The 26,947-nt window shown below is 36.4% G+C and overlaps 1 protein-coding gene and 1 long non-coding RNA gene across 2 annotated transcripts; both read right to left on the bottom strand.

Moving 5' to 3' along the window:
• Positions 1-7,255: 7,255 nt before the first annotated feature.
• Positions 7,256-8,195, bottom strand: LOC141633699 (uncharacterized). The gene is made up of 3 exons (XR_012538481.1): positions 8,040-8,195; positions 7,844-7,964; positions 7,256-7,582 (listed from the first exon to the last, which is right to left on the bottom strand). It is a non-coding gene; the product is annotated as an uncharacterized LOC141633699 (long non-coding RNA).
• Positions 8,196-20,405: 12,210 nt separating this feature from the next.
• Positions 20,406-23,542, bottom strand: LOC141630686 (uncharacterized). Its single transcript, XM_074443458.1, has 4 exons — positions 22,894-23,542; positions 22,633-22,769; positions 21,402-22,090; positions 20,406-21,048 (listed from the first exon to the last, which is right to left on the bottom strand). Exons 1-4 carry the CDS (start codon positions 23,540-23,542, stop codon positions 20,406-20,408), a joined length of 2,118 nt encoding a protein of 705 aa, XP_074299559.1.
• Positions 23,543-26,947: the final 3,405 nt, after the last annotated feature.

Raw genomic sequence — 26,947 nt, 5'->3', positions numbered from 1 at the left:
ACGCAAGGGAGTATTCTTGTTCCTATACTATTTCATTTCTTCAACCCTTCTTCTTCCTTCCTTTTGCGATAAACCCCAATAAAATTCCCAAATCCTTGCATTTTCTTCCCCTAATTACCAATCTAATTACGCACATTCTTCCCTTATAATCAATTAAATCAAATCCCTATATTTTCCCCATCAATTTCGTCATTTTTGCGGAGTTTTGCGGGTTTTTAGGGTTCAAAAAAATTGAAATTTTTCGATTGATTTGTGCATTTTTGGTTGGTTCTAATTGATTAATTGTATTGAATAAACATCGCAAGTAAGTTCTCCCTCTTTCCTTTGATATTTATTTGCTTTTTTGTGTTGGATTTTTTGAATTAGTGTTTCGAAATTTTCAATTTGGGGGAAAAATCAATTGTTTTAAATTGCTTGCCTTTTGATCATAGAACTTGTCTTGTGATTTTTAGGATGGATAGTAGTACGGTTTCTGCTTTCACTAGTGCTACAATTTCGTCCGTCTCTGAAACGGTGGTCCCTACTTCCACCACCGTCACCACTACTACTGTTACAGCCCCAGTTACTACTGCTACTGTTACCACGGTCCCTACGACCATCACTGCTGCTGTCACTACCCCGGTGTCGACCCCTGCTGTGTCGACACTAGCCGTCACAGTCACGTCCTCTGCCCTTGTACAGAGACTACCTTCTGTCCGTGCCCCCGGACTCGCCGCTGCCGCTCTTGCTACTGCTTCTGCTTCAGGTTCACCAGGAGGGGAGGAGTGGGTTTTAAAGCTGCTGCACATACCACCACCAGGTTCACTGCAGACACATCACTGGATTCTCTTCCCGAGTTTCCACAGGTACGCTTCATTAACCCGCTTCATCGTACACGCTTTATGCATTTGATGGACTGTGACGTTACTTCTACCCCTTTCTTGTGTCGGCCTTCATTAGAGAAATTAGGGATTTTTGAACCCGTGGCTGAGTTATTAAACAGGACTGGGATGACGGGTTTGACCACGATGAGAGAGCTAATATATGAACAAGTGACTTCAGAATTTTTTAGCTCTTTCACCTTTTCACTTGCTGCTTATAAGACTAACCCAGGGAGCACATGTATTTCATTTCGCCTGTTTAACTTGACCTTCACCTGGACCTTAGCTGAGTTTGGGAGGCGGTTGGTTTTGACTAGTGACGGTCCTCAGGAGCCTCCTAGGAAGTTCCTTGCTTTACTTTGGCCCACTCTTGCATAAAATCCCTTTGACTCGAGACGTGTTGCTCATGTCTATCTTCCCCGAGCCTGTTACTACCTACGTCTCCTTGGCTAGAAGATCTTTGGACGCCACGAGCCTAAAAACGTTAACAACGTTGAGCTGTCTATCTTAGCGGGTTACCTGAAAATTGACTGCGGTGACCCTTTTATTCTTAACATTTCTTACTTGACGGCTCAGCATTTTAACGTTGTCGGGCAGAAGGGGAAAGGCCCGATTTCTTGTGGCGGGTTGGCGACCCACATCGCCCGTAGCCTTTTCACTGACTTTCCCCGCGGCCTTACACATGTAGATAGGGACAATGCTATAGATATTCAGGTCATGTTGACCATGTTTTGGTTAGCAAAAAACCAACGGACATGGAAGATTTGTGGTTCCTTGTCCGTGACCTTACGTTCACCTGACCTACCCCGTCTTTTACCCTTGACTACTGTGTCGGGTAGGTTACCTCCACCTCTACCTTCTTACCACCTTACTCTTGCTTCTTCCGCTTCTAAGAAGAGGAAGAGACCTGACACTGCTTTCATAGAGACCGGTAAGGGTCCACACAGACACAGACTAGGCAGACACCCACGTGCACACCTACGCCTATCCCGACCCCTACGCCTACACCCTATGTCCCTCAGCCGGAGTTACCGGCTAATTTTGTTGCTCCTACACCTTTTGAGGCGCCTGAGGTCATGGACCAAGGGCGTCGTGACGCTTTGCATCTTGAGATGTGCAGTAGAGTGGCTCGTATAGAGCGGGATCAGACACTTGCCTTGTTCCCTCTATATGCTGGTGTATGCTGGAGGACAACGAGGCCGTTGTCCGTTTTGATTTGGGGAGGGCATTGCATCCTTTGAGTCTGCATTTGCATTTGCCTTGCATTCACGTTTATTGCATTTTTGCTTGCACTATAATTTGTCGAGTCGGAAGGTAGATTTCAATGATGATATTGCACTATAATTTGTCATTTCACTTAAGCCTTGCAACAAATTGTCATTTTATTAGCTTTGTCATTTGCATAATCTACGAGTTAATGTTAATAATACAGTTGATCAAATAGACTTGACCTGATAAATTTGGCAATCTACTTAAAAATTTCTAAGTTTTAGAGCCGTATAACTGTTGTCATTTATGACCAATTCATGTAGGAATTGAGAGTAGTATACTCCTTGCATAGCATGTTTCATTATTTTGCACATATATGAAATTCAATTTCTTTTTGCCTACATACATTCGGGTTTGTGGTTGGTGTCACATGCAGGGAGGTGCTTACAATTTCTCTTTCTTTCATTTTTACCCATTTAACTCCACTATCAGCCGAATTAGCCTTTTTGACCCTTAACTAAAACCAAATTTAGCCTACCCGTCAAGCTAGTTTAGTATACGTTTTGCGGTATTTTGTCCATTGCTGCAAGTTTGGTTTGTTTTGTATTGTTTGGAGTGGTAATTTATGGAAGAAGAAAGGAGGTTGGTTGAAATAAAAATGAAAAAAAAACGTGAAAACAGAAAGAAAAAAAAAAAAGAGAAAAAGACGTGAGCAGGAAAATGAAAAAAGAAACCATGAAAAAGAAAGAGAAAAAAGATGTTGTGTGATGAGACGGTTTCACTCATATGCTTTATTTTGAAGATTTTTTGTTTGGTTAGTGAGTTGTGTGCCAAAATGAAGGGCACTTGTGCTTTATTTTGAGATGGTTAAGAATCGGATATGGTTTAGTATGGTTTCGTTAGGTAGCTAGCTTGACTATTGCCTCACAATCCCATAAATGTTATGCCTTTTCTTGCCCACCGCCTCACTTTCCTATAATTTGTGTAAGCCCTCGGCTGTGATAGACCTTGCTGGTTGGAATGTATGCTTGGCAGTTAGAATTGTCTATCATATCAGCTGCATGCATGTCTACGTGGGTCGTAGTTTAGGTGAGCGACTATTTTTTCCTTCTATCTTACGTTTATATGCTTGCCCTTTGCTTCATGAGAGAAGAGTCACCCGTGAGAGTCCATTTTTAAAGGTCAAGGTCGACAGTTCAGCTTATTTATAAACATCATACAACTCATTTGCGCTTGACTGTTGTGGCTATAAGTGTCAGTTTCGTTTGCATTAAATTGGTTTAAGTGGAAAACTTATAGCAAGCTCTGAGTTTTCGTTTCCGTTCCATCAGTTGCATTTAGTTTACTCGAGGACGAGTAAAGTTTCAGTTTTGGGAGATTTGATACGTGCATTTTATATAGTCCTTTTTGGCCTTTTTATGCACGCATTTCCATGTCATTCTCATAGTTTTGTATTGCAAAATGCCCCGAATAGGCTACTTTGGTTTGGTTTGCCTTATTTGCAGGAACGGACCAGGAAGTAGTGGAATCGTACCTTTTCCAGTCCTTTTAGGATGCATTCATGGAGATGGAAGTTTTGAGGCGGAAATACTATGCCTCGGGAAGCGTGAAGGAATCCCGGAAGCTAATCAATGAAGAACACGAGCTGTTGTAGTGGCTGGATCCTCGATCGAATCCTTTTCTATTCGATCGAGTGAGGATGGTGGGTAATAGTGTTCGATCGAGTCCCTGCTGAACTCGATCAAAATGAGGCATTTAGAGTTTACTCGATCGAAGACCCTACTTGTTCGATCGAGAGTTCTAGCTGAGGATTTACTCGTTCGAGGAGATTGAAGTCACTCGATCGAGTACTTTGCTGTTTACACAGCATTTATATTTCGTGATAGACTTAATTAATATCTTACTTATGTAAATAATATTTTCCTCTATATAAGGGAAGACGTAATTAGGTTTAATGACTCTCTTAACTACTCTTTAATCTGAAAAATTACTCTCTGAAGCAGACACTTTTCTCTTCCTCTTTTTCTTCGGACGTTGTTCTTGTTCTTATTGCCGGATCTCTAAACTTTGTAATTTTTCTCTACTCTTTATACTTAATTCAATTCATCCTTGCATTCTTAATTATTAGTCTTTTAATTACTGTTTTAATTAATTGTTGTTATTAGTTTATGCAATTTCATTCTCTTAATCCCTATATCATGTCTCTTGCTATTTCATCCATTATTGTTATTAGTTTCGTTATAAAGATGAGTAGCTAATTCCCTCTATGTTAGGATTAGGGGAGCCATGGAAGTGAATAAATGATGTTGTAAATAGATTAGTTGGTATGATTGTGAGAATTGTTCTATAACAATATAATTGTTAATCGTTTAGTTGAGTGCACGCTTCTAAATCAGCTAATTTGGTTAAATTCAGACCTAGATCGAGAGATTGGAATGAATAGACCTTTTATGAATAGTAAGTCTACACTAATGAGGGCTAGAGCTAAGTTAGTTGTATTTTAGGGCAGAAAGTGGACCGAGACGACCTTTCCTTTACCCTTCTCACATTTAGACCGACTAAGCTATTTATGACTGAATTGACTAATTACCATGGTGAACCGACATCCTAGCATTTCTTCTCTTTATTTGATCACAGCTTATTTCTCTTTATTCTTATTGCCCTATTTTTCTTGCCTTAATCTCAATTAGTTGATTAGAAAACAAATCAAAATACCCAGTTGTTACCGTGACAGACTTAGATAACAGATAGATATAATAGCCTCCCTGTGGAGTACGATACCTGACTTACCTCTACTATATTTATTAGCTGAGCCGGTTGGTATTTTTGATAGGGTTGCGACAGCCGTGCCATTCATCCTTATTAACCATTTCCTAAATCATCACAAGCAACCTAACCAATACCCACCAAAAGAGAAGTAACGCAAAAGGAGGCGACTATAATGATCTTGTGCCACGGAGAATTAGGAGGACCTTAATAAATTCGTTTGACAGGTGTCTAAGGCGGGTTTCAAGAGTGTTGCCAAGAGACCATTAAGAGCAATGAAAATGAGTACTAAAGCCACTGCGGGTCTAACACTAAGTTAACCAAAGCCACCAAATGAAAAAAGAGAAAATATGAAAGTAAACTAAGACGAGTTGGAGTAATTGAGGTTTTGAAAGAGTCTAAGCTGAAAGTCAAATTAAAGGAGTAGAAGGTAAGCAGAAGTTGACAAGAACCCTACACACAGTGAAGCGAGGGAAAATCTCACATTATTCGGATGGTTCTCTTAAAGTGATGGTGACACATGCCGCAAGAAGGTCAAATAAGCAAACCCCCGGAGGAGAGTGTAACATTATGTAGGAGTACAACCCACCAAGAAAGTCACAAGAAAAGATAAATATGATGGTGGTACGAGTAGATCACAACAATTTAGGGTTTCCAAGAAAAGAAGCGTAAGATGAGTAGACCTAGCGAACAAGCCACGTTTGAGTTCGGGTTTGACAGAATTCGGGCTGGACTAAGTCGAGTCGGGTCATTACGCGTTCAAGTTATTTTCGGGTATGTAATTTTCAAGTCAATTATTTGGAGAAAATGGTCAGTTTACGAAAATAAACATGTGGGTCGGGTTAAATAGGGCAAGCCAATTTAGGTTTTGGTCATATTTGGGTCCTCAATTCGGGTTCGGGTTGAGTTTTTTTTGGATTGGGCCATTCACATCGTTTAGTTTTGCTAGGTCTAACAGTGAGGGTAAGAGCACTCTTTAGAATAAGAGTGGCCTAATGAGAAACTTTTGAAGGAGTAAAATTTAAACTCATTGTCATAAACGTTCGAAGAGCCATTGACTATAATGAAGGACATCAAACATGTGTTTAAGGTGGCTAGGAGAGGTCCAAAAAGAATGGATCTAAGAAGTCCAAAGGTGTACAGTGTACCACGTATAAATTAGTCATTATCATACTTTAGTTATAAAGATGCAAAGAGAGAAGACGTGTACCGTGTACATATTAATTGTATGTATGTAAAACATGCAATGTTAAATTAATTAAAACACAAATGAATTGTCATTTTTGTTTTGTTTTATCAATAAAATCTCGCAAAACTACTATCTAAAGAAAAAAATGCGTTATCAAAATGTCAATTAGTTTACCTTATAAAATCATGTGTTCAATTAATAATTATCGTTAATCAAATTATGAAGCAATAAGATTGTTCTACTCTCCCCTTTACACAAAAAAGACTAAAACGTTTACACATTATACATTTAGCCAATTATTTAGAATCTTTGCAACGCACAGGAAACATATTAGACACTAAAGTATTTATTTAGCTATACTTTGGAAAGTATTAATAGCAAATTTATCAATGAAATGCACAATCTTAGGTACCAATTAATTAATCCTATGATCAATTATTTTAATAAAATTAGTCTAGATCTAATCGAATTTAAGAGTGGTACCTATTAGCTATCCTAATCTCTAAGAAATAAAACATTTATTTAGTTATTCTTTCACATATAAACATATATCTATATACTAGACCTGAAACTTTACTGACTCACATCTCAATACATGCGCACCAGGATAGTCATGACTTCCTGTATACAAAAATCTCTTTCATGCTTAAGCGGATCGGAGATAATATCAATATCAAAGTTTTTTGTGATCCAATTTTCAATATAATTGAACATTTTTATTAATCAATTCAGCTAACTTCTACATACTACCAAACTATGGCCATGTAAACCAACGTTTACGTATAATCTGTTTGTTCAAAAAATTCTTAGGATGTTCAACACGCCTATTGTTAAAAATGATCCTAATAGGAGTACTGTGCATCGCACGAGCTTTTCAACTAGTAATTTTACTAAAAGATATAGAGTATATAAAGTCGAATTTGGTTAAAAGTCGGGTTTGATCTGTTAGTCAAAAGAGACATATCAACAATTATCAGCCCTTTATTGAATAGTTTATAAGTTTTAATCCTTATTTCCTTACTAGTTGTTGCCCCGCGCCCTGCCGGACGCGGGACCGCAATCTTGAAAACAGTTCAGCGACATAAGTGACAAGGATCGATTTGGCATAGCAATATATGAGCTTGGTAGAAATTCTACAATTTTGGAATCGATAGCTTGAAATAGTGCATTTCCTTATTGGAGATGGATAGTCATAGAAACTGTCTAGATACATACAACGTTATAGGTTCCATCAATGCATTTTATAAAAGTTTTGGAAGTGCACATATCTTGGCAGAGTGAGGCATACATACTTAACTATATACGATCTAAGCTAGACGTAGCGTGGGCTTATTATCCGTGAGCTGCTGTTTTGCTGAAACTATTTTTATACACGGATAAAAAGTCATTCAAAATATAACCGCCCATCGTTACGCCCTTAAATTTAGATAAGAGATACATCCCTGAGCACCTAACGCAGCACTTGGGTTAGAGAAAGTGCCGTGGCTGGTGCGACCTGAATATAGAACGTTGCCTCCTGAAGTTTCTGTATAGTGTAGTGAAGATAGTCTTCTCTTTCCTGTAAACATGTTATATAATTGTATGGTTATTTTCTTCACTTGCTATCATAGATTTGCCAGAAGATGTTATTAGTGAAGTAATTATTTAAGGGGTACAAGTGGTCTGTATACTGTTTTAAGGTTATTGTATAATGGGGTGCCTGCATTGCTAAATGAGGAATTTGGCCTTTGCGATTTACATGTATGTTGTTTATTTTCTTTTTATTGTCTGGAACAGCCTAAAAAAACACATATTTATTATCACCAGTTTTGTAGCAGACCTGTGTTGGCTTTGAGAAAAGGGTGGCTGCTTTAAATTCCAGTAGCTTTTCTGCGTTATCAGTGAACGCAGTGAAAGTATAATATCCAGAATCGTCTGATGCTCCAAATGTCATGGCCATTCTGCATGTAGATAATGTTTTGTGGGTTATAGCCTTATAATGTCAGTATACTTGGTTCATTGTTAGATATTATCACCTTGGTGTGGAAACAATTCCTTCTCTGAATCATGTTGTGTAGTTGTATGGAACACCTATGCTTCAATGTCGCTTCCGGTGCCACAGTTGCTACACCCGAGGTATAACTGAATATTTCCACGCTTAAATTTTTCCAGCTTCACCTGTAGCCAATGATGCTCTTCTTGTAGTGTGTTGTTAGCCTGCATTTTAGTCATAAAAAAAAATTCTAACAAATGGTTGTGATAATTGGTCACGTCATAAATTAACCGATGGGATATTCTACACGGGGCTTACTAAGTGAGTTTATATTGTTATCTTTAGATTTTGATGTTGGTTGTTGTGTGCGTTGGTTAGGTGTGTTAGGTTGTTAGGATGTTTTATTTTCTAGGTGTAAGTGCATACTGTTTTCGCAACGAGTGAAGCTATTGTAGTTATGGCTCGCCCTGGCGGTGGATTGCGCACTTGAGAGATCTGTTGTTTTTTGGTTAGAAGTCCTCCCACATTCGCGGTTGCCCTGTTATAACATAAGTTTAGGAAAGTGTAATCATGTATATGACAATCAGTTTGTAAATTGCGAGCTATTACCAAGCACGAAGAGCAGTAGCTGCTGGCCCAAGAGGATTGAAGATAATTGTTGTTGAATGTGTTGCTGAGAGCGTATAACCTGTAGGTTAATGATTTATGTTTAGTATAGCAATGCCATTTAAAGTTTTTTTGTACTATCCCAAGTAGCGAAAGCCCGAAACACCTCTCTGGAAGCTTGACCTTAGGTTTGTAAAGCCAATAACTGGGAAGGACAACGCCATGGAATGCAATGTTTCACATTTCTGAATAGCTATTTTGTCCCATGTTGTTACTGTCAGCACCTACTCATGACTTAACACACCAAAAAGGATAGTTAGAAGTGTTTGTGTCATAAAGATAAGTACGTATTGGAAACCATAATGTAGTGGGTACTTTTAAGTTGGGTTTTGTGTACCTGTTATCAATGATTACTACATCGCGCATACCCAAGGGGTGGCCTAGATGGTTTGGAATCTGTCAACGTTGGTCTACATACATGACAATGCCTAAAACATCTGTATATAAATAAACATTCATTTAGGGACACATGAGTGCAGGCGATAGTCTGCTGCCTTTCCAGGTTGTAGATTAAAAGCTTAAAAATCTGAATGTGTCTCACCTTATTGATTATTCAGTAGGAGTGTTCTTGGAATAGATGCAATTGTTTGGTATTGAGGTTCATCAGGTGTCTCGTGATTTAACACTAGACGGATAACGGTGTTGATATTGAATTCAACTTGGTAAGAAGAGGTTGTGGACACTTGATCAGTTTTCCTGCAAACTGTGGCATTGTAAATGTCGTATTCCATGTTATCCTGGAACACATCATCAAATAATTCTAGCGTATCGTTGAATAAAACGATCTTCATTTTAGTACCCTGAAGTCAGAGGCAAAAGTTTACACATCTGTAGTTTGTCCTATGTTTTCTGCGATTGTAATCAACCGCGCTGTTGTTGTTCAATAATTAGGGTAACACACAAGTGCATGAAATTAAATATGAGTGTATGCCTAAATTAAGGGGTAGATGTTGAGTTTTTGAGTTAAACCGTATTTGTGGTATTGACCTGATATCTTACACTTAACATTTCTGACAGCACAATTAAGTTTATTTTGTTTTTTATAAGACCGTATGGTCTGGCATGAATAAAGTATAATTGTACTGTTACGGGAGTGACTCCGTGCTGATAATATTAATTCAACATAGCTATTTGAATTAATGAATAATCACTATATGTTTATCACAGTAATAATAATAATAGTAGAATTTAGTCAAGCATAATGAGTATATTAACAATGGTAACATGGAGAAATGTGCATTATTTTTCTGTATTGTTGTGGTCGAAAATACAGGGGCGATATAATCATAGAAAGATAGGAACGATTAGCAAACTAAAATATTGCACTTTAGTAAATAATTTGTGATTTCTGAAAGATAGCTCCTCATCTTGAAAGGTTAGCTTTTTATACAGTAATGGTTGTCCCTTTTCGGCATAATGTACATTTGTTTTCTTGATAACCTTCGGTTTAACAGTATATGGTCCAGTTCGGTATGTTAGTTGACTGATGAGTCTCCTTCTAGGTTTCATAGCAACCTATTCTAAGGACAAAATTTGTGAGTTGATTGCCTAGTAATTAGAATTCTTAAACACATCCTATACCTGGTCCATGCATTCAGAAACGAAGCTTCCTAAAATTTCTGAAACAACTGTAACCTATTTCATTTATAAAAGTACAGTCCATCTTATATACTTGTTTGTTTGATCTCGTTTTACACAGTGTTTGATTAACCTATAATGTATGGTGCTTAAAAGCAGGGAATCAACTGCATACCTTAAGTAAAGCCGTGGATGATAACACCGGAAGATGGTCAGTCTTTTGTTGGTTGTTGGTTGTTTTTATTTATTTTATGGCTTTTGCCTGCTTCCCTGATTGTGATGATGATATTCTACAAGATCATAAAAGATACATGCATGTGTGCAAATACTACTTCACATGTTGTTTGTATAAGTTTTACTTTTCTTTTCTTTTAAAGAAATAATATTAAACAAGTACATTTGCAACCTACCTTATTGTGTATTATAATCATGGTGCATGTGTGGATTCTTCTTGTGAAATCTTTCAAAGATATTGGATAGTGGATAACCAAAGCTATATGTTTTGTAAGTGTGGCTATGATGTCTAATCATGTCTCTTTTCCCCTGGATTTTGGTAGGGTGACCAATGTGTAATAATTCACATAAATTGTTCATTTTGGTTTGTTTCTGAAAAAAAACAGTATCTGGTTAGCAATGTGATGTTTGTGTTATTGGTTTAATGTGCGCCAGAGTTGTTCACTTTTGTAATATATTTATTTCTGCGATGCCCGTTATACACTGCAAATGGGGAGTATCACGATTGTATATTTGCATGATTAGCTTGTGGCTGTGTCCAAATATAGTAGTTGCATGTCGGTTTATTTATAGGTTATTGTTATATGTACGTTTTTGAGCGCTCCACTGTTGTATTAGTTGTTGACTTGCTTTGTTGGTTTGCAAACTATTTTGTTATACATTGGGCATTATGCTTCCGCATATCTGTAGAAGCTTAAATACCTAATGCAAAGCACGTTAGAGGTAATTTGATAACTTAAAAAATGCAGATAGTACTAATGTGGCATGCCGACTTTTTCCCTTATTATAATTAGCTCGACGAAACCCACAAGTTCACAGACATTTTTTGCTTTTAAACCCAAAAGCAAATGCATGTTGCTTTTGGTTGGAACACATGGCCTTAACTGCAAAAGTGTTCCCAGAATACTGGTGCCGGCCTATAGCCTTCATACCACTACATCATAGTATGTCTGTTCCAACGCATCATAACATACCACATCATACCTGTTTCTGGATAGAAGTTCTACTTGACTTTAAACTATAATTTAGAACTCAACATTAGGCCTGCAGCAATAACAAAGCCAAAAGAGACAAGTGAACATAGATTGTTACACACTTACACGAGAGTACATTTTTGCATCGTATGTTAAGGTCTAAACAAATGTGCATGTTGTAGGTGTTTATTAGAACTGGCAGTTTATAAGTCAGGTTATCACGTATTAACAACGATTGCAAGTATGCCAATGTTTTTTTTTTGCTGTAAGTGCGATATTCTTATCTTAATAGCATAAGTATAATTAATAATTCACTATTGTTTCGAACAATCCTGCCCCCAAGATTCCTGCCTAACTTAAAAGTACTGACGTTAGTAAGATACTCGGGGCCTTTAGTTATATAGTGATATCTGTGTCTCTTTCTTAACTATTACCCACATATAGCCCTCTCGGAATCCCTAAATAGCATGAAGCCTCAGTCTGATACTTTGTCGGAACAAAAGGGTAAAGTCTCTCTGTTTGGAAACAGAATTGTATAGTGTTAGGTTAAGATATTTATGAAGTTAGTATCAGATTAATTGTGAGCCTAATGTTATCTGAAGGCCAAATCTATATATTTACCAAACTGCAAGTAAGATTTACATGAATGTTTGCATAGAAAGAAAGACATATCAAACGAATTATTTTCTCATGTTTAAAATTAGTGAAACTTGCAACATTACGCTACAGAAAGTAAATAGGCAAGATGATTCTGCACATATTTAGACAAGTTCAGAAAACAATACCATTCTGATACCTGAGTTGAGGAAATAAGGTTGAAGCTTGAAGATGGTGACGATATATACAAGCATACCCAACTATTTCAACTTTTAGCCTCTCCTGCAAAGTCAGGAACTTTGGCTTATTTTCAGGGACAATAATTAAAAGAGGGCAAGGTTTTCAGTTTAAATGAATTAATTAGTGTACAGGCAATGGCTCCTACTGTTGAAATGAATAGCGTGTGTCAGTGGCAGTGTCCTATGACCTAGTCATAGGCTTTTTTTTTTTTGGAAAGTAGTTTATAAAATACAAACTCTCATTGTATACAGATATTTTCGCTGTAAACTTAGGACACGTCAAATAATATCCGAATTTGTAGATTAAATAAAAACAGAAAGTTACGTGCGGAATTTTCCTTTTTCTTAATGTATCTAGACATTTTAAGTAGTTTTGGTTGGCTGTTATTTGATGTCGGGTTGCCTGGTCTTTAATACGACCTTAAACTAGTCTTAAACCCGTGCAAATTGCACGGGTTTGCTATTTGAATTTTATTATTTGGAGGTAGTGTTAAAAAATAACAATTAAGATTTGTGTTGTTTTGAAAGCTGTCACCAAATAATCGCACAGGTTAATGTGGTTATTTTTCGCTGAGAATACTCCCTCCTTTCAAACACATTTCATACGTTTGATTAAAATATACCTCACATATATTGGAAAAAAATGTGTGTAATTCAATGGAGTTAGGGAGTAAATGAATAATAATTTTAAAAATATTATAACAGTCGTCTAATTCATAATAATAAGGGCTAATTTATTCTAAAAAGTTATGAATCCAAATGCTTGGCCCATGAAATAATAAATAAATACAGGTTTCAATTAGGCTAATCTACCTTTCTTTTACCGCTGTAAAAAAAAAAAAGGCAAATCTATTTTCTAATATGGCTCAATTTAATCTACAATGTATATACATTTATTTTACATTTCAATATATAGACATTCATATTTCATAATGTTGGTTTACTCAATTTATGAATGTATATATAACGGCTATACTTATTAAGACATGACCCGCCTTGTAAACCCGGCGCAGCCTAGTTTCTTAGGATTAAAGAACCTTAATCTTGACATGCGGCTCGACTCGAGATTACCCGTTATTTTATGGTCAAAACTCGTTCAGACCGAGGCTCAACCAGTTAGGTCAAAGATAAGTCAAGAATAATATTAAAATTAAAATAAAATAATACTATTACAAAATATTATAACATTGTTAATATTAAATACGATTTAATTTTTAAAAAAATATGTTTTTTCAGCTTAAAATATTGCAAAGTAAAAGATGGTCATAGGGTTTTTTTTGGTCTGTATTCTAACCTTCGTCAGACCCATATTCTAACCCGCCTGTATTGCCCGACTCATTTGACAGATCTAATCGCAATAGTCCATTAATTAGTCTTCCTTAAAACGTATGTACCTGTCTTAACATTAAAACAGTTCAACTATCATCCTCCGTGATATTACACAAACTGAAGTTTGACCTCTTATTTTAGAGTCGAAACCCAACTCGGCGGTCTAAGATAAATTTAAAATATTAATATTTTAATATTATATTTGAAATAGTAAATATAAAAAATATTATTTTAATATTTTTGATTAAAAAAACTAATATTTTATATAACTTTTATATAATTAAGTAATAAAATAATTATTGAATTATTGAATATAATAATATTATTAATATTAAATATGATTTTATTTTTTAAAAGTATGTTTTTTCGGCTGAAAAGTGTTAAAATAAAAAACGTTATAAACTTTTCTTTTACACGTATTCTAACTCTAACTCGACCCCAGACCCATATAACCCGACGCGTATTTGACGCGACTTGTATTCCGACCCGACTTGAAACTCGATCCCCAAACCCGTTTAACAGGTTTAGTTATGAGTGATATCACCCTTACTCTATCATTGGAAATCACCCTTATCCTCGGTCATTCCATTTTTATTGTTCTATATTTTGGGAGACTTTTTTTAAAAAAATTAATTATTTACCCTACCCTTGAATTAAAGAGAGTAAAGGTAATATTTTTGCAATTCAGATCCTCTGTCCTATTCTCATGTCCCATCTTGTGTCCCATTGCTACTAAATATCATTGACACAAGTAAATCATCATATTGGGCAAATAAATATATTTTTCACAAAAATTTTAAAGAGACGGTCTTTAACACCTTTTCAACTTTAGCCCCAAAAATGATACCATAATCCCAAACTAATTACCTCATTAGATAGCCCAATCTAACATAAGGGTCCAATTGATATAAACCCAAAATTGACCATTGCCCTTACCTACAACTTTAACCTAACACAATTTCACCTCCATCACCTCCTCACATAACATCCCTTTACAGCAAAATCCTCCTTAAAACTCCTCGTCCAACCACCCCCACCAAACATTCACCTCTTTCCCAATTTCACTCTGTAATATTGGAGCCTAATGCAATTAATCCCAATTTTCGTTGTTCTGAGTCAAAATTGGTACTTCTGTCTTCTACTGGCTAATTGTATTAGTCTACCTAATTTTTCAATGGTAATTTTAATACTGTAATAATTATTTTTAAGTGAAAATATTGTTCTTAAGTATATTTTCACTCTATAATCAATAATTAATTATTTGTATATCTCTTTCTTTTTTAAGTATATATTTACCATCCAAATATTCTCATTTTAAATTAATTTATGTCTTTATGCATTATTTCACCCTTTTTCCAAACCAAAAATTAGTATTTTTTTCGTTTAAAATGCGCTTTTTTAACTGTTATTTTACTTATTTCTCATAATTAATTTCTCCTGACTCTTACATCATTAGGATGTAGATTCATAAAATTAGAGATTTATTAAAATTTATTTCATTTCGGTTTTTTCCCTAGTATTTATTCTTCATTTCAACCATAATATGACTAATTTTAATAAAGTATTTCGTTTTCAATAAAAAAAATTCGCTCTCTATATTTTTCCTAGTAATTTTTTTTTAAAATTCGGTTTAGTTTATTTTTGGTATTTTCCTTAAAATTAAATAATTGATTATTATAAATTTTCACGCCATTCTCTCTCTCTCTTTTTTTTTTTTTTCTGGTGTTTTTTTTTTCCCTATTTTAAGCAAGTTCCTATTTCTTGTAAGCAGTCAAATTTTATTATTTATGGTTCTTCAGTAAATAGGATTAAATTTGTAATTTTGCGTTTAATAATGAAGCAAGTCATTTGTTATATCTCAATCAAATTAAATTCATGAGAAAGAACGTGGGTTCCATGAGATTAGGAAAAAAAATTGACCCTTTAAAAAGTTGACTTTCAACCACATGCTGCCACATTAGCACTGTGGTTGTTCTTTTAATAAAGAGGATACATTAGTAAAATAATCTGGAATTTATGTATTTTATATAGCCATTGTAATTTTATTTGGCAGTTTATTTGAGGGTACATTTCTGTTGCCATTCCCATGTCGTAAATCGTGAGTAACGGGGTACCTTCTTATTCGAGTCTAGGCCAGTATAGGATTATATATCCAGGTGTTTTGTTCCTCCATATCTCGCCTTTTGGTGCCTCGTCTGAACGTGCGACAAGAGCGTTATCCACCTTGAACTATATATATATATATATATATATATATATATATATATATATATATATATATATATATATATATATATATATATATATATATATATATATATATAGTAATAAGATCAAGTGAGTCCACCTCTTACATTTGAGTCCATAAGTCCCATTATGGGCCATTGGATCTTGGAAATGGAGGGCTAAGATGAGAACCCAAAAATTAAGGTTAATACTCTAATTTTGCCATCTTCCTCTAATTTTCTCATTAACTACAATAATCCTCCTCATCTTTCATTCATCAATTCATTATCACATCTCCTTATTCTCTCTCTATATCTCACTTCTCCATATTCTCTCCAAAAAAACCAAGAAAAAAAACCTAAAAAAACCAAACAAATAAAAAACCCAAAAAATCCAATTAAATCATTTACTCATCTTTTCCTCATTCACCATCCACCTACCACCACCCACCTACCACCACCCACCTACCACCACAGTCGCCAACCGCCACCACCACCACCACCACCACCACCACCACCACCGCCGCCGCCCGACGTCTTTTTTTTTTTTTTTTTTTTTTTTTTAAAAAAAAACTTGATGTTTGGGTGTTCTTTTTATTTTCTTTGTTGTTTTTTTTCTCCTTATATCGTCTTGCTATATAATATTGTTTTAAATTTGTGTGTTTTTTTTAATTTTAATCTTAGATCTACTAAAGTAGATCAATTTTCTATGACCCGTTTTTTTTTTTTCATTTTCGTTTTTTTTTTTTTTTTTTTTTCAATTTTGATGTTTTGGTCTTTTTTTTTTCGGTTATTGACATTCTTACAAATTATAGTGTGATTTTAGTACTAAATCTATTAGTTATGAAATTTCATTTTTTACTTTTTTCTTGTTGATATCACTTTGTTAATATCCGTTTTGTTATATATATTTGCCAAATTTCGTATTTAAAATTTTGTCTTGGTATTGTGTGATTTAGGATCCATTAAACTTACTTGTTCGGTTAAAATTACACTTTTTTTCGTTAAAATTACACTTTTTTCCGTTAAAATTACACTTTTTTTGGGTTAAAATCACAGTTTTTTCCTTGTTAAAAACACACTTTTTCCCGTTAAAATTACACTTTTTTGTGTTAAAATTACACTTTTTTTTCCGGTAAAAATTATAGTACTAAATCTATTAGTTATGAAATCTCATTTTTTACTTTTTTCTTGTTGATATCACTTTGTTAATATCCGTCTTGTTATATATATTTGCCAAATTTCGTATTTAAAATTTTCTTTTGGTATTGTGTGATTTAGGATCTATTAAAATTACTTTATCGGTTAAAATTACACTTGTTTCCGTTAAAATTACACTTTTTTCCGTTAAAATTACACTTTTTTCTGTTAAAATTACACTTTTTTCCTTTAAAATTACACTTGTCTTCATTAAAATTACATTTATCTCTACTAAGGTTATCTCCTCAATGACTAAAGTTACGCTTTTGGACTAAAGTTAGAACAATTTGGACTGAAGTTACACAAATTTGGACTAAAATTACACAATTTGGACTAAAATTACACAATTTGGACTAAAATTACACAATTTGGACTAAATATACACAAATTTGGACTATAGTTATACATTTGGATTAAAATTACACTTTTATGGACTAAAATTACACTTCCGTGGACTAAAATTACACTTTTGTAGACTAAATTTATACATTTGTGGATTAAAGTTACACATTTGTAGACTAAAATTACACTTTTTTGTACTAAAATTACACTTTTTTGGACTAAAATTACACTCATAAAATGATAAAAGATGCACACACTATCAATTTACTAAGTTACACTTTAGTGGACAATGATTGGAATTGCACAATCTAAATGACTCAAAATAAATGAATTGTGTAACTTTAGTTCTAATTGTGTAATTTTACTCTAAATTTAGTTGTAAATAGTGTATTATTAGTTCAAAATTATTCGTAAGTAGTGTATTTTCAATCCAAAAATGTATTTTTAGTCCAAAATTGTATAATTTTAGTCTAAATTTAGTTGTAAATATTGTATTCAATTTAGTCGTAAACTCCATTAGTTCGTCCAAATAGTCCAAATAGTCCAAATTAGTTAGTCCATATTGTCCAAAATGTCCAAATTAGTTAGTCCATATTGTCCAAATTGTCCAAATTAATTAGTCCAAATTGTCCAAATAGTCCAAATTGTCCAAATAGTCCAAATTAGTCTGTCTAACTTTAGTCCAAGAGTGTAACTTTAGTCATTAATAGAGATAAGTGTAATTTTAACAGGAAAAAGTGTAATTTTAACCGAAAAAAGTGTAATTTTAATTAAGAAAGGTGTAATTTTAAAGGAAAAAAATGTAATTCCAACAAGAAAAAGTGTAATTTTAACAGGAAAAAGTGTAATTGTAACAAAATTGAGTGTAATTTTAACATAAAAAGTGTAATTGTAACAAAAAAAGTGTAATTGTAAGAGGAAAAAGTGTAATTATGACAGAGAAAGTGTAATTGTAACAAGAAATAGTGTAATTCCAACAAGAAAAAGTATAATTTTAACAGGAAAAAGTGTAATTGTAACAGAATTGAGTGTAATTTTAACATAAAAAGTGTAATTGTAACAAAAAAAAAGTATAATTGTAAGAAGAAAAGTGTAATTGTGACAAGAAAAAGTGTAATTCCAACTAAAAAAATGTAATTTTAACAGGAAAAAGTGTAATTGTAACAAGAAAAAGTGTAATTGTAACAGAAAAAACTGTTATTTTAACTGAAAAAAGTGTAATTTTAACAAAAAAAAAGTGTCATTTTAACAGATACTAACCGACGAGATTTATAAAATATAAAACAAGACAATATAATAGTAAGACGAGATTTTAAATACCAAATCTAAAAAAAGAAAAAAAACCCAACATCCTCACCATCCTCCTCCAACAACCAACAATCACCAAGAAACAAAATAAATGGGATCTAAAAATTACGAACAAAATTAAAATTAAATTACACCATCCTCACCATCCTCCAACAAAATGAATTACCAACAAAATTAACTCAAAAAAAAAAGGCAGCCCCGACCCACCACAACACAAAACAAATATTTATAATAAGAAAAGATTTGAATAAACAAATCTTAACAAAAAAAAAAAAAAAAAAAAAGAAATAAATACAACATGAAGGACGCATCTTGAAACCAAGAAGATCCCTTTTTTTTTTTTTTTTGTCGGAAAAGGCGACCCCATTACCAACCAAATTAACTCAAAAAAAGATCCAATTACCAATGGGGAAGGCAGCCCCATTACCAACAAGAAGATCCCATTACCAACAAAATTAACTCAAAAAATATTGTATCTTGAAGACAAACAAAAAACGTGTGGGCAGCCCTGTAGATCTGAAAATGGAGCACACAAAAAAAAAAAAAAAACAAACGTGACAAGCACAAACGGGTACTGGACGGTGGCGGTAGTGTCGGGTGGTTTGGGGGCGGATGGCAGCAGTGGTGAGCAGAGGGCGAAAGTGAGTGGTGGTTGTGGTGTGCGTGAGGGTGAGGGAGTCGAGGTGATGGCCGGTGAGGGCGGTAGTTGGGGTGGAAGATGGTGGGGGGTGGTTTCGGGGTGGTGGCCAGAAGGGTGGTGTCGTGGGGTCGGCTGGTGGTAGCAGTGGTGGGTGTCGGGTTTGGGGTGAGGGTGGGATGAGGGTAATTTTTTTGGGTTTTTTTGGGTTTTTTTTTTGGGTTTGTTTTGGTTTTGTTATTGAGAGAGAATGAGAGGAAATGAAAGTTGTGAAACTGAATGATTAGTGAGGGATGAGGGGGTGAGTAAGGAGAGGTGATTAAAATGAGAAGGGGATTAGGAATGATTAGGGAGGAAGATTAGCTAGATGCATTTCTAGCCCTCCATTGAGATGCAATCTCCTCCCTCCATCCCCTTCATCCTAAGGCCCTTAGAAAGACTTAGGGACTCAATTGATGGAAGGGACTTAGAAGAACTTCACACTATATATATATATATATATATATATATATATATATATATATATATATATAAAGAGAGAGAGAGAGAGAGAATTAATAATTACACTAACTGATATTGATTTGACCTAACACTGTAAATGATTTATGAAATACTATCTCAGTTAGATAGAATTTAAATTAGGAAAAATACTTTGCTTTTAGTTTGGACGTACTCTCAAAATGGGACCGTAGTTAGCACTTGAAAATACACTTCAAAACAACATACATGATTACAAGAACGGACTCTGCCTTCCTACCAATAATGTTTTAATAACGTGGGTACAAGACCATGTACAGATCATGACGACATTGTGTTTTTCGGTCCGAGAACACTTTTGCCCTGTGTGCCACCCTCAAAAGGGTTAGTGCGTATGCGAGGTGTAGATATCGTCGTGGGTCACCTAGGAGTCTGCCAGTCAGATGTAGGCATTAGTTGTTCTATTCTGGAGTGAGCGTCTACAAAAAGAGCATTCCACAGTAGCACAGGTAATTAAAATTCATTAATTTATAAAGCTTCTGTGCAATGTAGGAGTGACCGCTTATTTCTGTGCACGAGCCATACTTTTACAGTGCATTGTATTCAAATAATCCATGCGAGCGTTAGAACATCGTAAAACAAGATATTTTTGACAAAATTTAAAGAAACTTCTTCTGGTCCTGAAGCTGCGATCACAGTTACTTGGTTGGCATTCTGAGCTCTAGATAGTGCAACATATAGCTGGCCATGGGCAAAGCATGGTTTCGGTAGGTACACAACAAACTGACTTAGAGTCTGTCCTTGACACTTATTGATAGTCATAGCAAAGCTAAGTTTTAAAGGGAATTGGTTTCTCTGGAGCTGAAAAGGGTAATTTGTTGACGAAGTTGGCTGTAGTTTAATGCGTGGTATGAACACATGCTCGCCTTTGTGATTGCCTGACATGATAGCACACTTTATCGAGTTTGGAAGGAATCGCTTGCAAATTAACCATGTTCCATTACACAACCCAAACGATGGCTGTAGGTTCCGCAGTAGTATAACAGGGCAATTTTCTTTCAAAATAAGTTCATGAGGGTTCATTCCTCCCGGGTTAAGTTTATTGATGAACGCTGCCAGGGAAATTGCACAGTTATCGTCTATCATTGAATCATGGCTCTTGTAGAAAACAGGGTTCCCAGGGAATTTTCCAATCAAAACATTGTTAATAGCGTCCACATCATCGTTTAATGGGGTTAGTAATGCTCTAGTGGTAAAGATGTCGGGATCAAATGTACCATGTGATAGTTCTGGAAAAGTAATTGTAGATAAATCACCTATAGGGTCCTAGCCACTGCCTGATGGGGCTCTAACAATCCCTTCTGGCAACGCTATAAATTCAGATTCTCTCATCTAGAGCTCCCCGTTGCCAAGTGAAAGTAGGAAATTTGCAAAGCCTGGGTCAGTCTATGCACGGATGTTTTCAGTTAATCTAAACTTGACCAACTTTGGCCAAATAGGAGAGCTGACCAGGCTGCCTTCTACAACTTCTCTTTGCGATTTCCTGGGTAGTACTGGTAGAGTTTGGAGGAAATTACCCCCCCCCCCCCCCCCCCAAACACTACAATTTTCCCCCAAAACAGCTGGTTAGGGTCACATAGATCTCTTAGTAGCAAGTCGAGGGATTCAACATTCTGCCTTTTTTCCATAGAGGCCTCATCCCAAATTATCATGCTGGCAGCACGTATTAGTGCTGCAAGGCTACCTTGTCTAGGTACATCACAGGCGAGTGAGACGTCGCTATCTAGAGGAATCCTAAAGCGGGAATGTGTTATATGACCAGTGGGTATGTTTGATGCAGCGATACCTGATGTGGCCGTTGGTAAAATAATTTCCCCGACTAAACGGACCTCAACATATAGCGTGTTGTACATGAAAGTTTTTCCTGTACCACCACGCCTATCTACAAAAAATGCTCCAGGCTTAGATGCATTGACATGTTCCATAATTGTGTCAAACGCCTCTTTCTGTGCCGTATTTAAGAGGGCCTTGCATCTCCTGCATTCTTCGGGAATCGGTGCGTCTAATGCATCAATTATATCTCTGGTCCTTCGCAGTTCATGATCGCTAGATGTTTCTAGATGTTCTAGGCCAAATGTCTCCAGTGTTTTGCCCATTGCTTCTAAATACCGTTCGACAGACCGCGCGGTCAACCTTTTGACCTTTTGAGGTTGACCAGGAAATCTGTAGTGGTAATCATTAGACAACGCGTCGTAGTGTGTATTCCACAAGTGAGATGGGTCTTTTGGCTGCGTAAAAATCAGCAATGTTGAAAAAGACGTCGAAGAGCTTAAGGCATTTGCACTGTGCACGCTTCGGCCAAGCACAACTCAGCCGCGTCTTCCTGCTCGAGCAGGCGGTGTCGTATGGCTACTTCTTGAAAAGTAGCACATTTGTACCCATGAACTGTTTGTAGGTCTGTGAATGATGTTGGCCCACATACATGCAATAATAGAAGCCTTAGGAAATATCTTTCACCTTCTACCGGTGCTACAAATACAAGTCGCCCAATTACGAGCACTTTGTTTTTTCGTTGTTCCCAAGTCTTGGTGTTCGCGTCCCAGCTAAAATGCTCTGTGAATTCCCCGTAAAGAAGTTTTGGGCACCCTTCAGTTGAGCTTTTCCTAAAAAAATCAGTCAATGGAGTGCGAGCCCTTTTGTCGTCTACGAGAACTGCTGCGAGGTTCTCAGTTGGCCGCAGACAGATAGTCTACCTGTTTGGTAGGTGCACTTGCAAGGGTATTATGGCTGGGTGGGTTTCAAACATATCAAACCCTTCGCAGGGTGATACCCATCGGCCTGACTGGTACTGTGTGATCTCATCAACTACCGGAGGCTCATCACCAGGTGCGAGACTGAACGATATCCTGTCGTGGCCTTTGTATACATACTTATATAAATATTTGACAGCGTGCATTGTTGAGCACACTTCAACGTTCAGATGACAATCAAACAATACCAATAGGTACGGGTTATAAGGAATGACCCATCCGTTGTCCAGATCGTGCTTCCGAATTTCCACCTTTTCACCTGTTTCGCCTCTTGTATTCACGATACCCCACGTTGTTAGTTGTGGTTTCAGCTCTATAAGACTTTGGATATTCATACTTCCAATGTCCAGCCGTTTTAGCATGTTTCATGCATGAGCAAGTCGGATTTAGCTTATCGCAAGGGCCGTGCATCATGTGTTTTAGCACAGTTACATGCAAGGTAGGGTTCTCCATTGGTGGGATTTCAGCCGAAACAAACTTGTCATAATCGGCTGGACTTTTCAACTTATGCCCGTCTTTAAGGATAATTAGGAAGTGCACATGTGGAAAGCCCCTTTTCTGAAATTCAACCACATAGACGTAAGCAGCTACCTCTCTGAAGATGCGTTTGTCCACTATTTGTTTTTTAACCGGCAGTAGTTTTGCCGTGAATACTCGGGAAACAATGTCTGGTCGGTTTTGTGACTTTTCGTCCTCTGCTAGTTGCTTTTTTATTTCAGGCCAGTTAGCATTGCACGTCATGATAATGAACAGGTCAGGTTTACCATAGCTTTGTACGAGAGCCATTGAATTGAGATACCATTTTTTCATATCCCTGGGCCCGCCTAAAAATGATGGTGGCAGCACGATCCTTTTGCCAACCTTAGTAGCAGAAACTTCCCCAGAAACAACTGTGTCAACTATTCCTTGGTATAAATCAGCCCGGATCATTTCTTAGTTATTTTTAAAATAATCAAGGCGGGTGTTCTCAATTTTCACATACATGTCGACCACATAATGCTGGTAACACCGGCCACCCCTTAACAACATATTCCCCGGACGGATTTGTAGTTTGTAACAATAATAGCGCCGGCATGATATAACATTTTCTTTTGAAGCAGCCCCCTCTTCTGAACCTGCAAGTACATGAGGTATTCAATTACACAAGAGCATTTAGACATGCATATATAACAAGCATTAAATAGCTAAAATAAACCTGGGTCACTGTTTGTGGAGGTACATACGACGGTTCTCCTCCTCTAACAGACTGGCAACAGTGTGTGCAGGTTGCAGGCGGCTGCCATGCGATGGTTCGCCCTGTTCAGAACCCAAGGGTGGTTTAAATTTCTTCGGGCCTTGTACCCACACGCATTCACCAGCAGGAAATAGCAATGGGTACTGCAAAGGATCGTAGCACCCATAATAGTGCATGATCCTATGAGTTGTGTTATCATTGCTCGTGACAATTATGTGCGGGGTATTAGATTCACTAGAAGATGAACTCTCAGTCCAAATAACAACAACCTCATTAGAGGTAGGTGCATTATACACTCGCTGGTCCAAAACAGTATTTCTGTTAAGCATTATCTGACTATTCTAGGTAACAGGAAGATCTTTTAAGGAACGGAAGAACTGTGCATATGGGTTGTTTTGGGTAACTTGCATTAAGGTATTCACTATGTCTGCTCTAACTTCAGGAAAGCACTGGGTACGATTAAGCGCTTCATGTTGGCCATCATAAAAATAAAGTTGTAAATACTTCGGGACCCCATTATTTGGAAGCAAATTAGGTACGTTATGATACATTTGGCCATGAAGCAAAAAAACCTAAATACCTTTGCATGTATTTGCGTTGAATGTTCCGCCAATAGAACTGAAGGCAAACAAATTATTGTACATTCATGCAAACGTGCGGAAATGTACAGCATCTTCATCCGGAGAAGTATACAGTCACACCAAAGAAGGTGGATACGCATTGTCTGGCAGCTGGATTGTGCCGCCAACGCAGCAAAATGTGGGACACTCATATGCAAATTTCCTTGTACGACATTTAGCACAGGTCCCACCCCATGGAAGCCTTAATCGCTCTATAGGCAGGCATCGATCCCTGTGTGCTGCAGGTAATTCTGGTCACAAAGACAAGGTTAGTGAGTTAGTCATATTGATACTGTACAGTAACCAACAAATATGTTAATTGCATTTTTTGAATAGAGTCATGCACCTTGGTGCTGCCTGTTTATCGTCATTCTCCTTTTGGGGGCTTGAGTCTGCAGTGGCGTATCAATTGAATTTTTGGTGATGGTGGTAAATTCAGAATTATAAGCTTATTGAGTAAATAGTTCAATACAAGTAGGCCGCAGTTTACCTGGCCCTAAGGCTACTGGTTGTAGCCTGAGAAAATGATGCTCTGGATCGGCGGTTGCGCATATTTGGGGGAACCACTGGAGTGCAGGGATACGCAAATGTTTCTGACTGGGATCTCAGTTGCAGACCATGTAACTGCAAGATGGATAAGAAATAAGAAATTCTTTGTGCAAAGAATATATGGAGAGGGGAGTTCTGAAGTACAATTATGCGATATAGGGAATATATATATATATATATATATATATATATATATATATATATATATATATATATATATATATATATATATATATATATATATATATATATATATATATATATATATATATATATATATATATATATTTTTTTGGTTACTCAAGTTATTAGTTCCTGCTATACGGTTACCGTGTGCAACATGGGAGCTATATAAGTTATAAGTGAGTTACGATGGCTTACCTGGGGTTAATCGCGTGATACACAAACGAAGCAATACAACTCGAGTTTGGCGCATTACTTGGTTTTGGAAGATCCCAATTAATAACTTATAAGATTATGCGCACCTGCGCAGCATTTAAGCGAACGGTACGTTGGTTTTGTATTTAAGACCAATTTGGGTTGTCTGCAATGTTCTAGGCTGTTAGCATAAAACTTTCCTTACATTGGGATATGCCTAGACACTCTCTTTAGACTTTCCTATTTTTCGTCCCTTACACAAATATACATTCGTAAAGACTCAGTAATTGCTGCGTTGCAGGAGGCTTGTTATAGATAAAGTTGTATAAAACAGGTAGGACGTTTTAACGATAAGAATTTAACAGCAAACATTCATAAACATAATTCCTTTTTAAAAAACAGCATTGATGAGCGATGTTATTTCAAAATACAGCAGGCAATGCAAACAGCAAACATCCAATTAGACCACAACCGTGCCACTATATATTACAGGACCCTATTGTGCCGTTCTGAATCTCCAAAAACATACAAGTAGGTTAGCACAAAATCGATTAGACAGTGACTAGTTCATTACCAAGACAAAATAAAAGGTTCGTCCCTACTACATCACTACATTGCTGCATTTTATCCATAGCATAGTTTGGGATCATGCTTTCTTGAAGCGGTCACACATTGATTCGAGGTCTTCAGATACTTTAAAGTACCGGGGGTGGTCATGACCTGGCAGGCTTCACATGTGATTTGTGTTGACATGTTGCACAGAGCTTCAGTTTTTTTCGGGGGTGGGGGCGGGGCATCAGCTTGAGGGATCTGGAACCTTGGGCCATGTAGAGTTGTAGGCTCTTCCTCAATTAGTAAATACTGTGGGTCAAATGCTTCTCTAATACCAAGAACGCGTTCTTTTAATGCATGGAAACTTTCACGTATCAGGCTGCATCTAAAGGTTATATGATTAGTGGTAGGTGTATCATAATTTGCATCTATGATTTCAATGTTGAGGAGTGGGGTAACATATTCGATAACTTTCTTAGCCACATCATTCTTTGCAATTTCTGGGATTTTGAAGCAGGAACTCACAAAGTCCTTGTTGACATATGTTACCCGAGGAAAGCTTACAGTAACCCATGCCGTAAACCGGTCTCGCCCGTGCCGGAGGACAGTAAGCGTTGTGCAGTGAATGTTAAACCTCTCAGCCAATTGTTTCAAGATGGACACATAGTCTAGTGTCACAATCTTGGGGGTGCCTGAACGTAGTAGAGGGACCTCTTCATTCAGCAGAACATTAGTACGACCTTTGACAAGCTCATCTAATTCTAAGCGCTTTAGGCTGTAAAGGCCAGCAAGCCTCTTCATATCTTCAAGCCTGGAATAGGTGAAATCTAGAACTGTTACAAGATATTTGGTCATAATATCACGAACAGCCTGCCTAGCGGCATTTTCACACGATTCTTCAGAGCTTGAAGTTGGTCCGTCGACATAGATATAACTTATTGATGCATTTTCAGGGAGGACCGAAACATAAATATTATTACTGGCCTCATCTTCATACCGATA

This window comes from Silene latifolia, chromosome Y (assembly GCF_048544455.1).
Source record: "Silene latifolia isolate original U9 population chromosome Y, ASM4854445v1, whole genome shotgun sequence".
NCBI classification, from domain to species: Eukaryota; Viridiplantae; Streptophyta; class Magnoliopsida; order Caryophyllales; family Caryophyllaceae; genus Silene; species Silene latifolia.
This window is presented reverse-complemented; position numbering and strand designations above follow the sequence as displayed.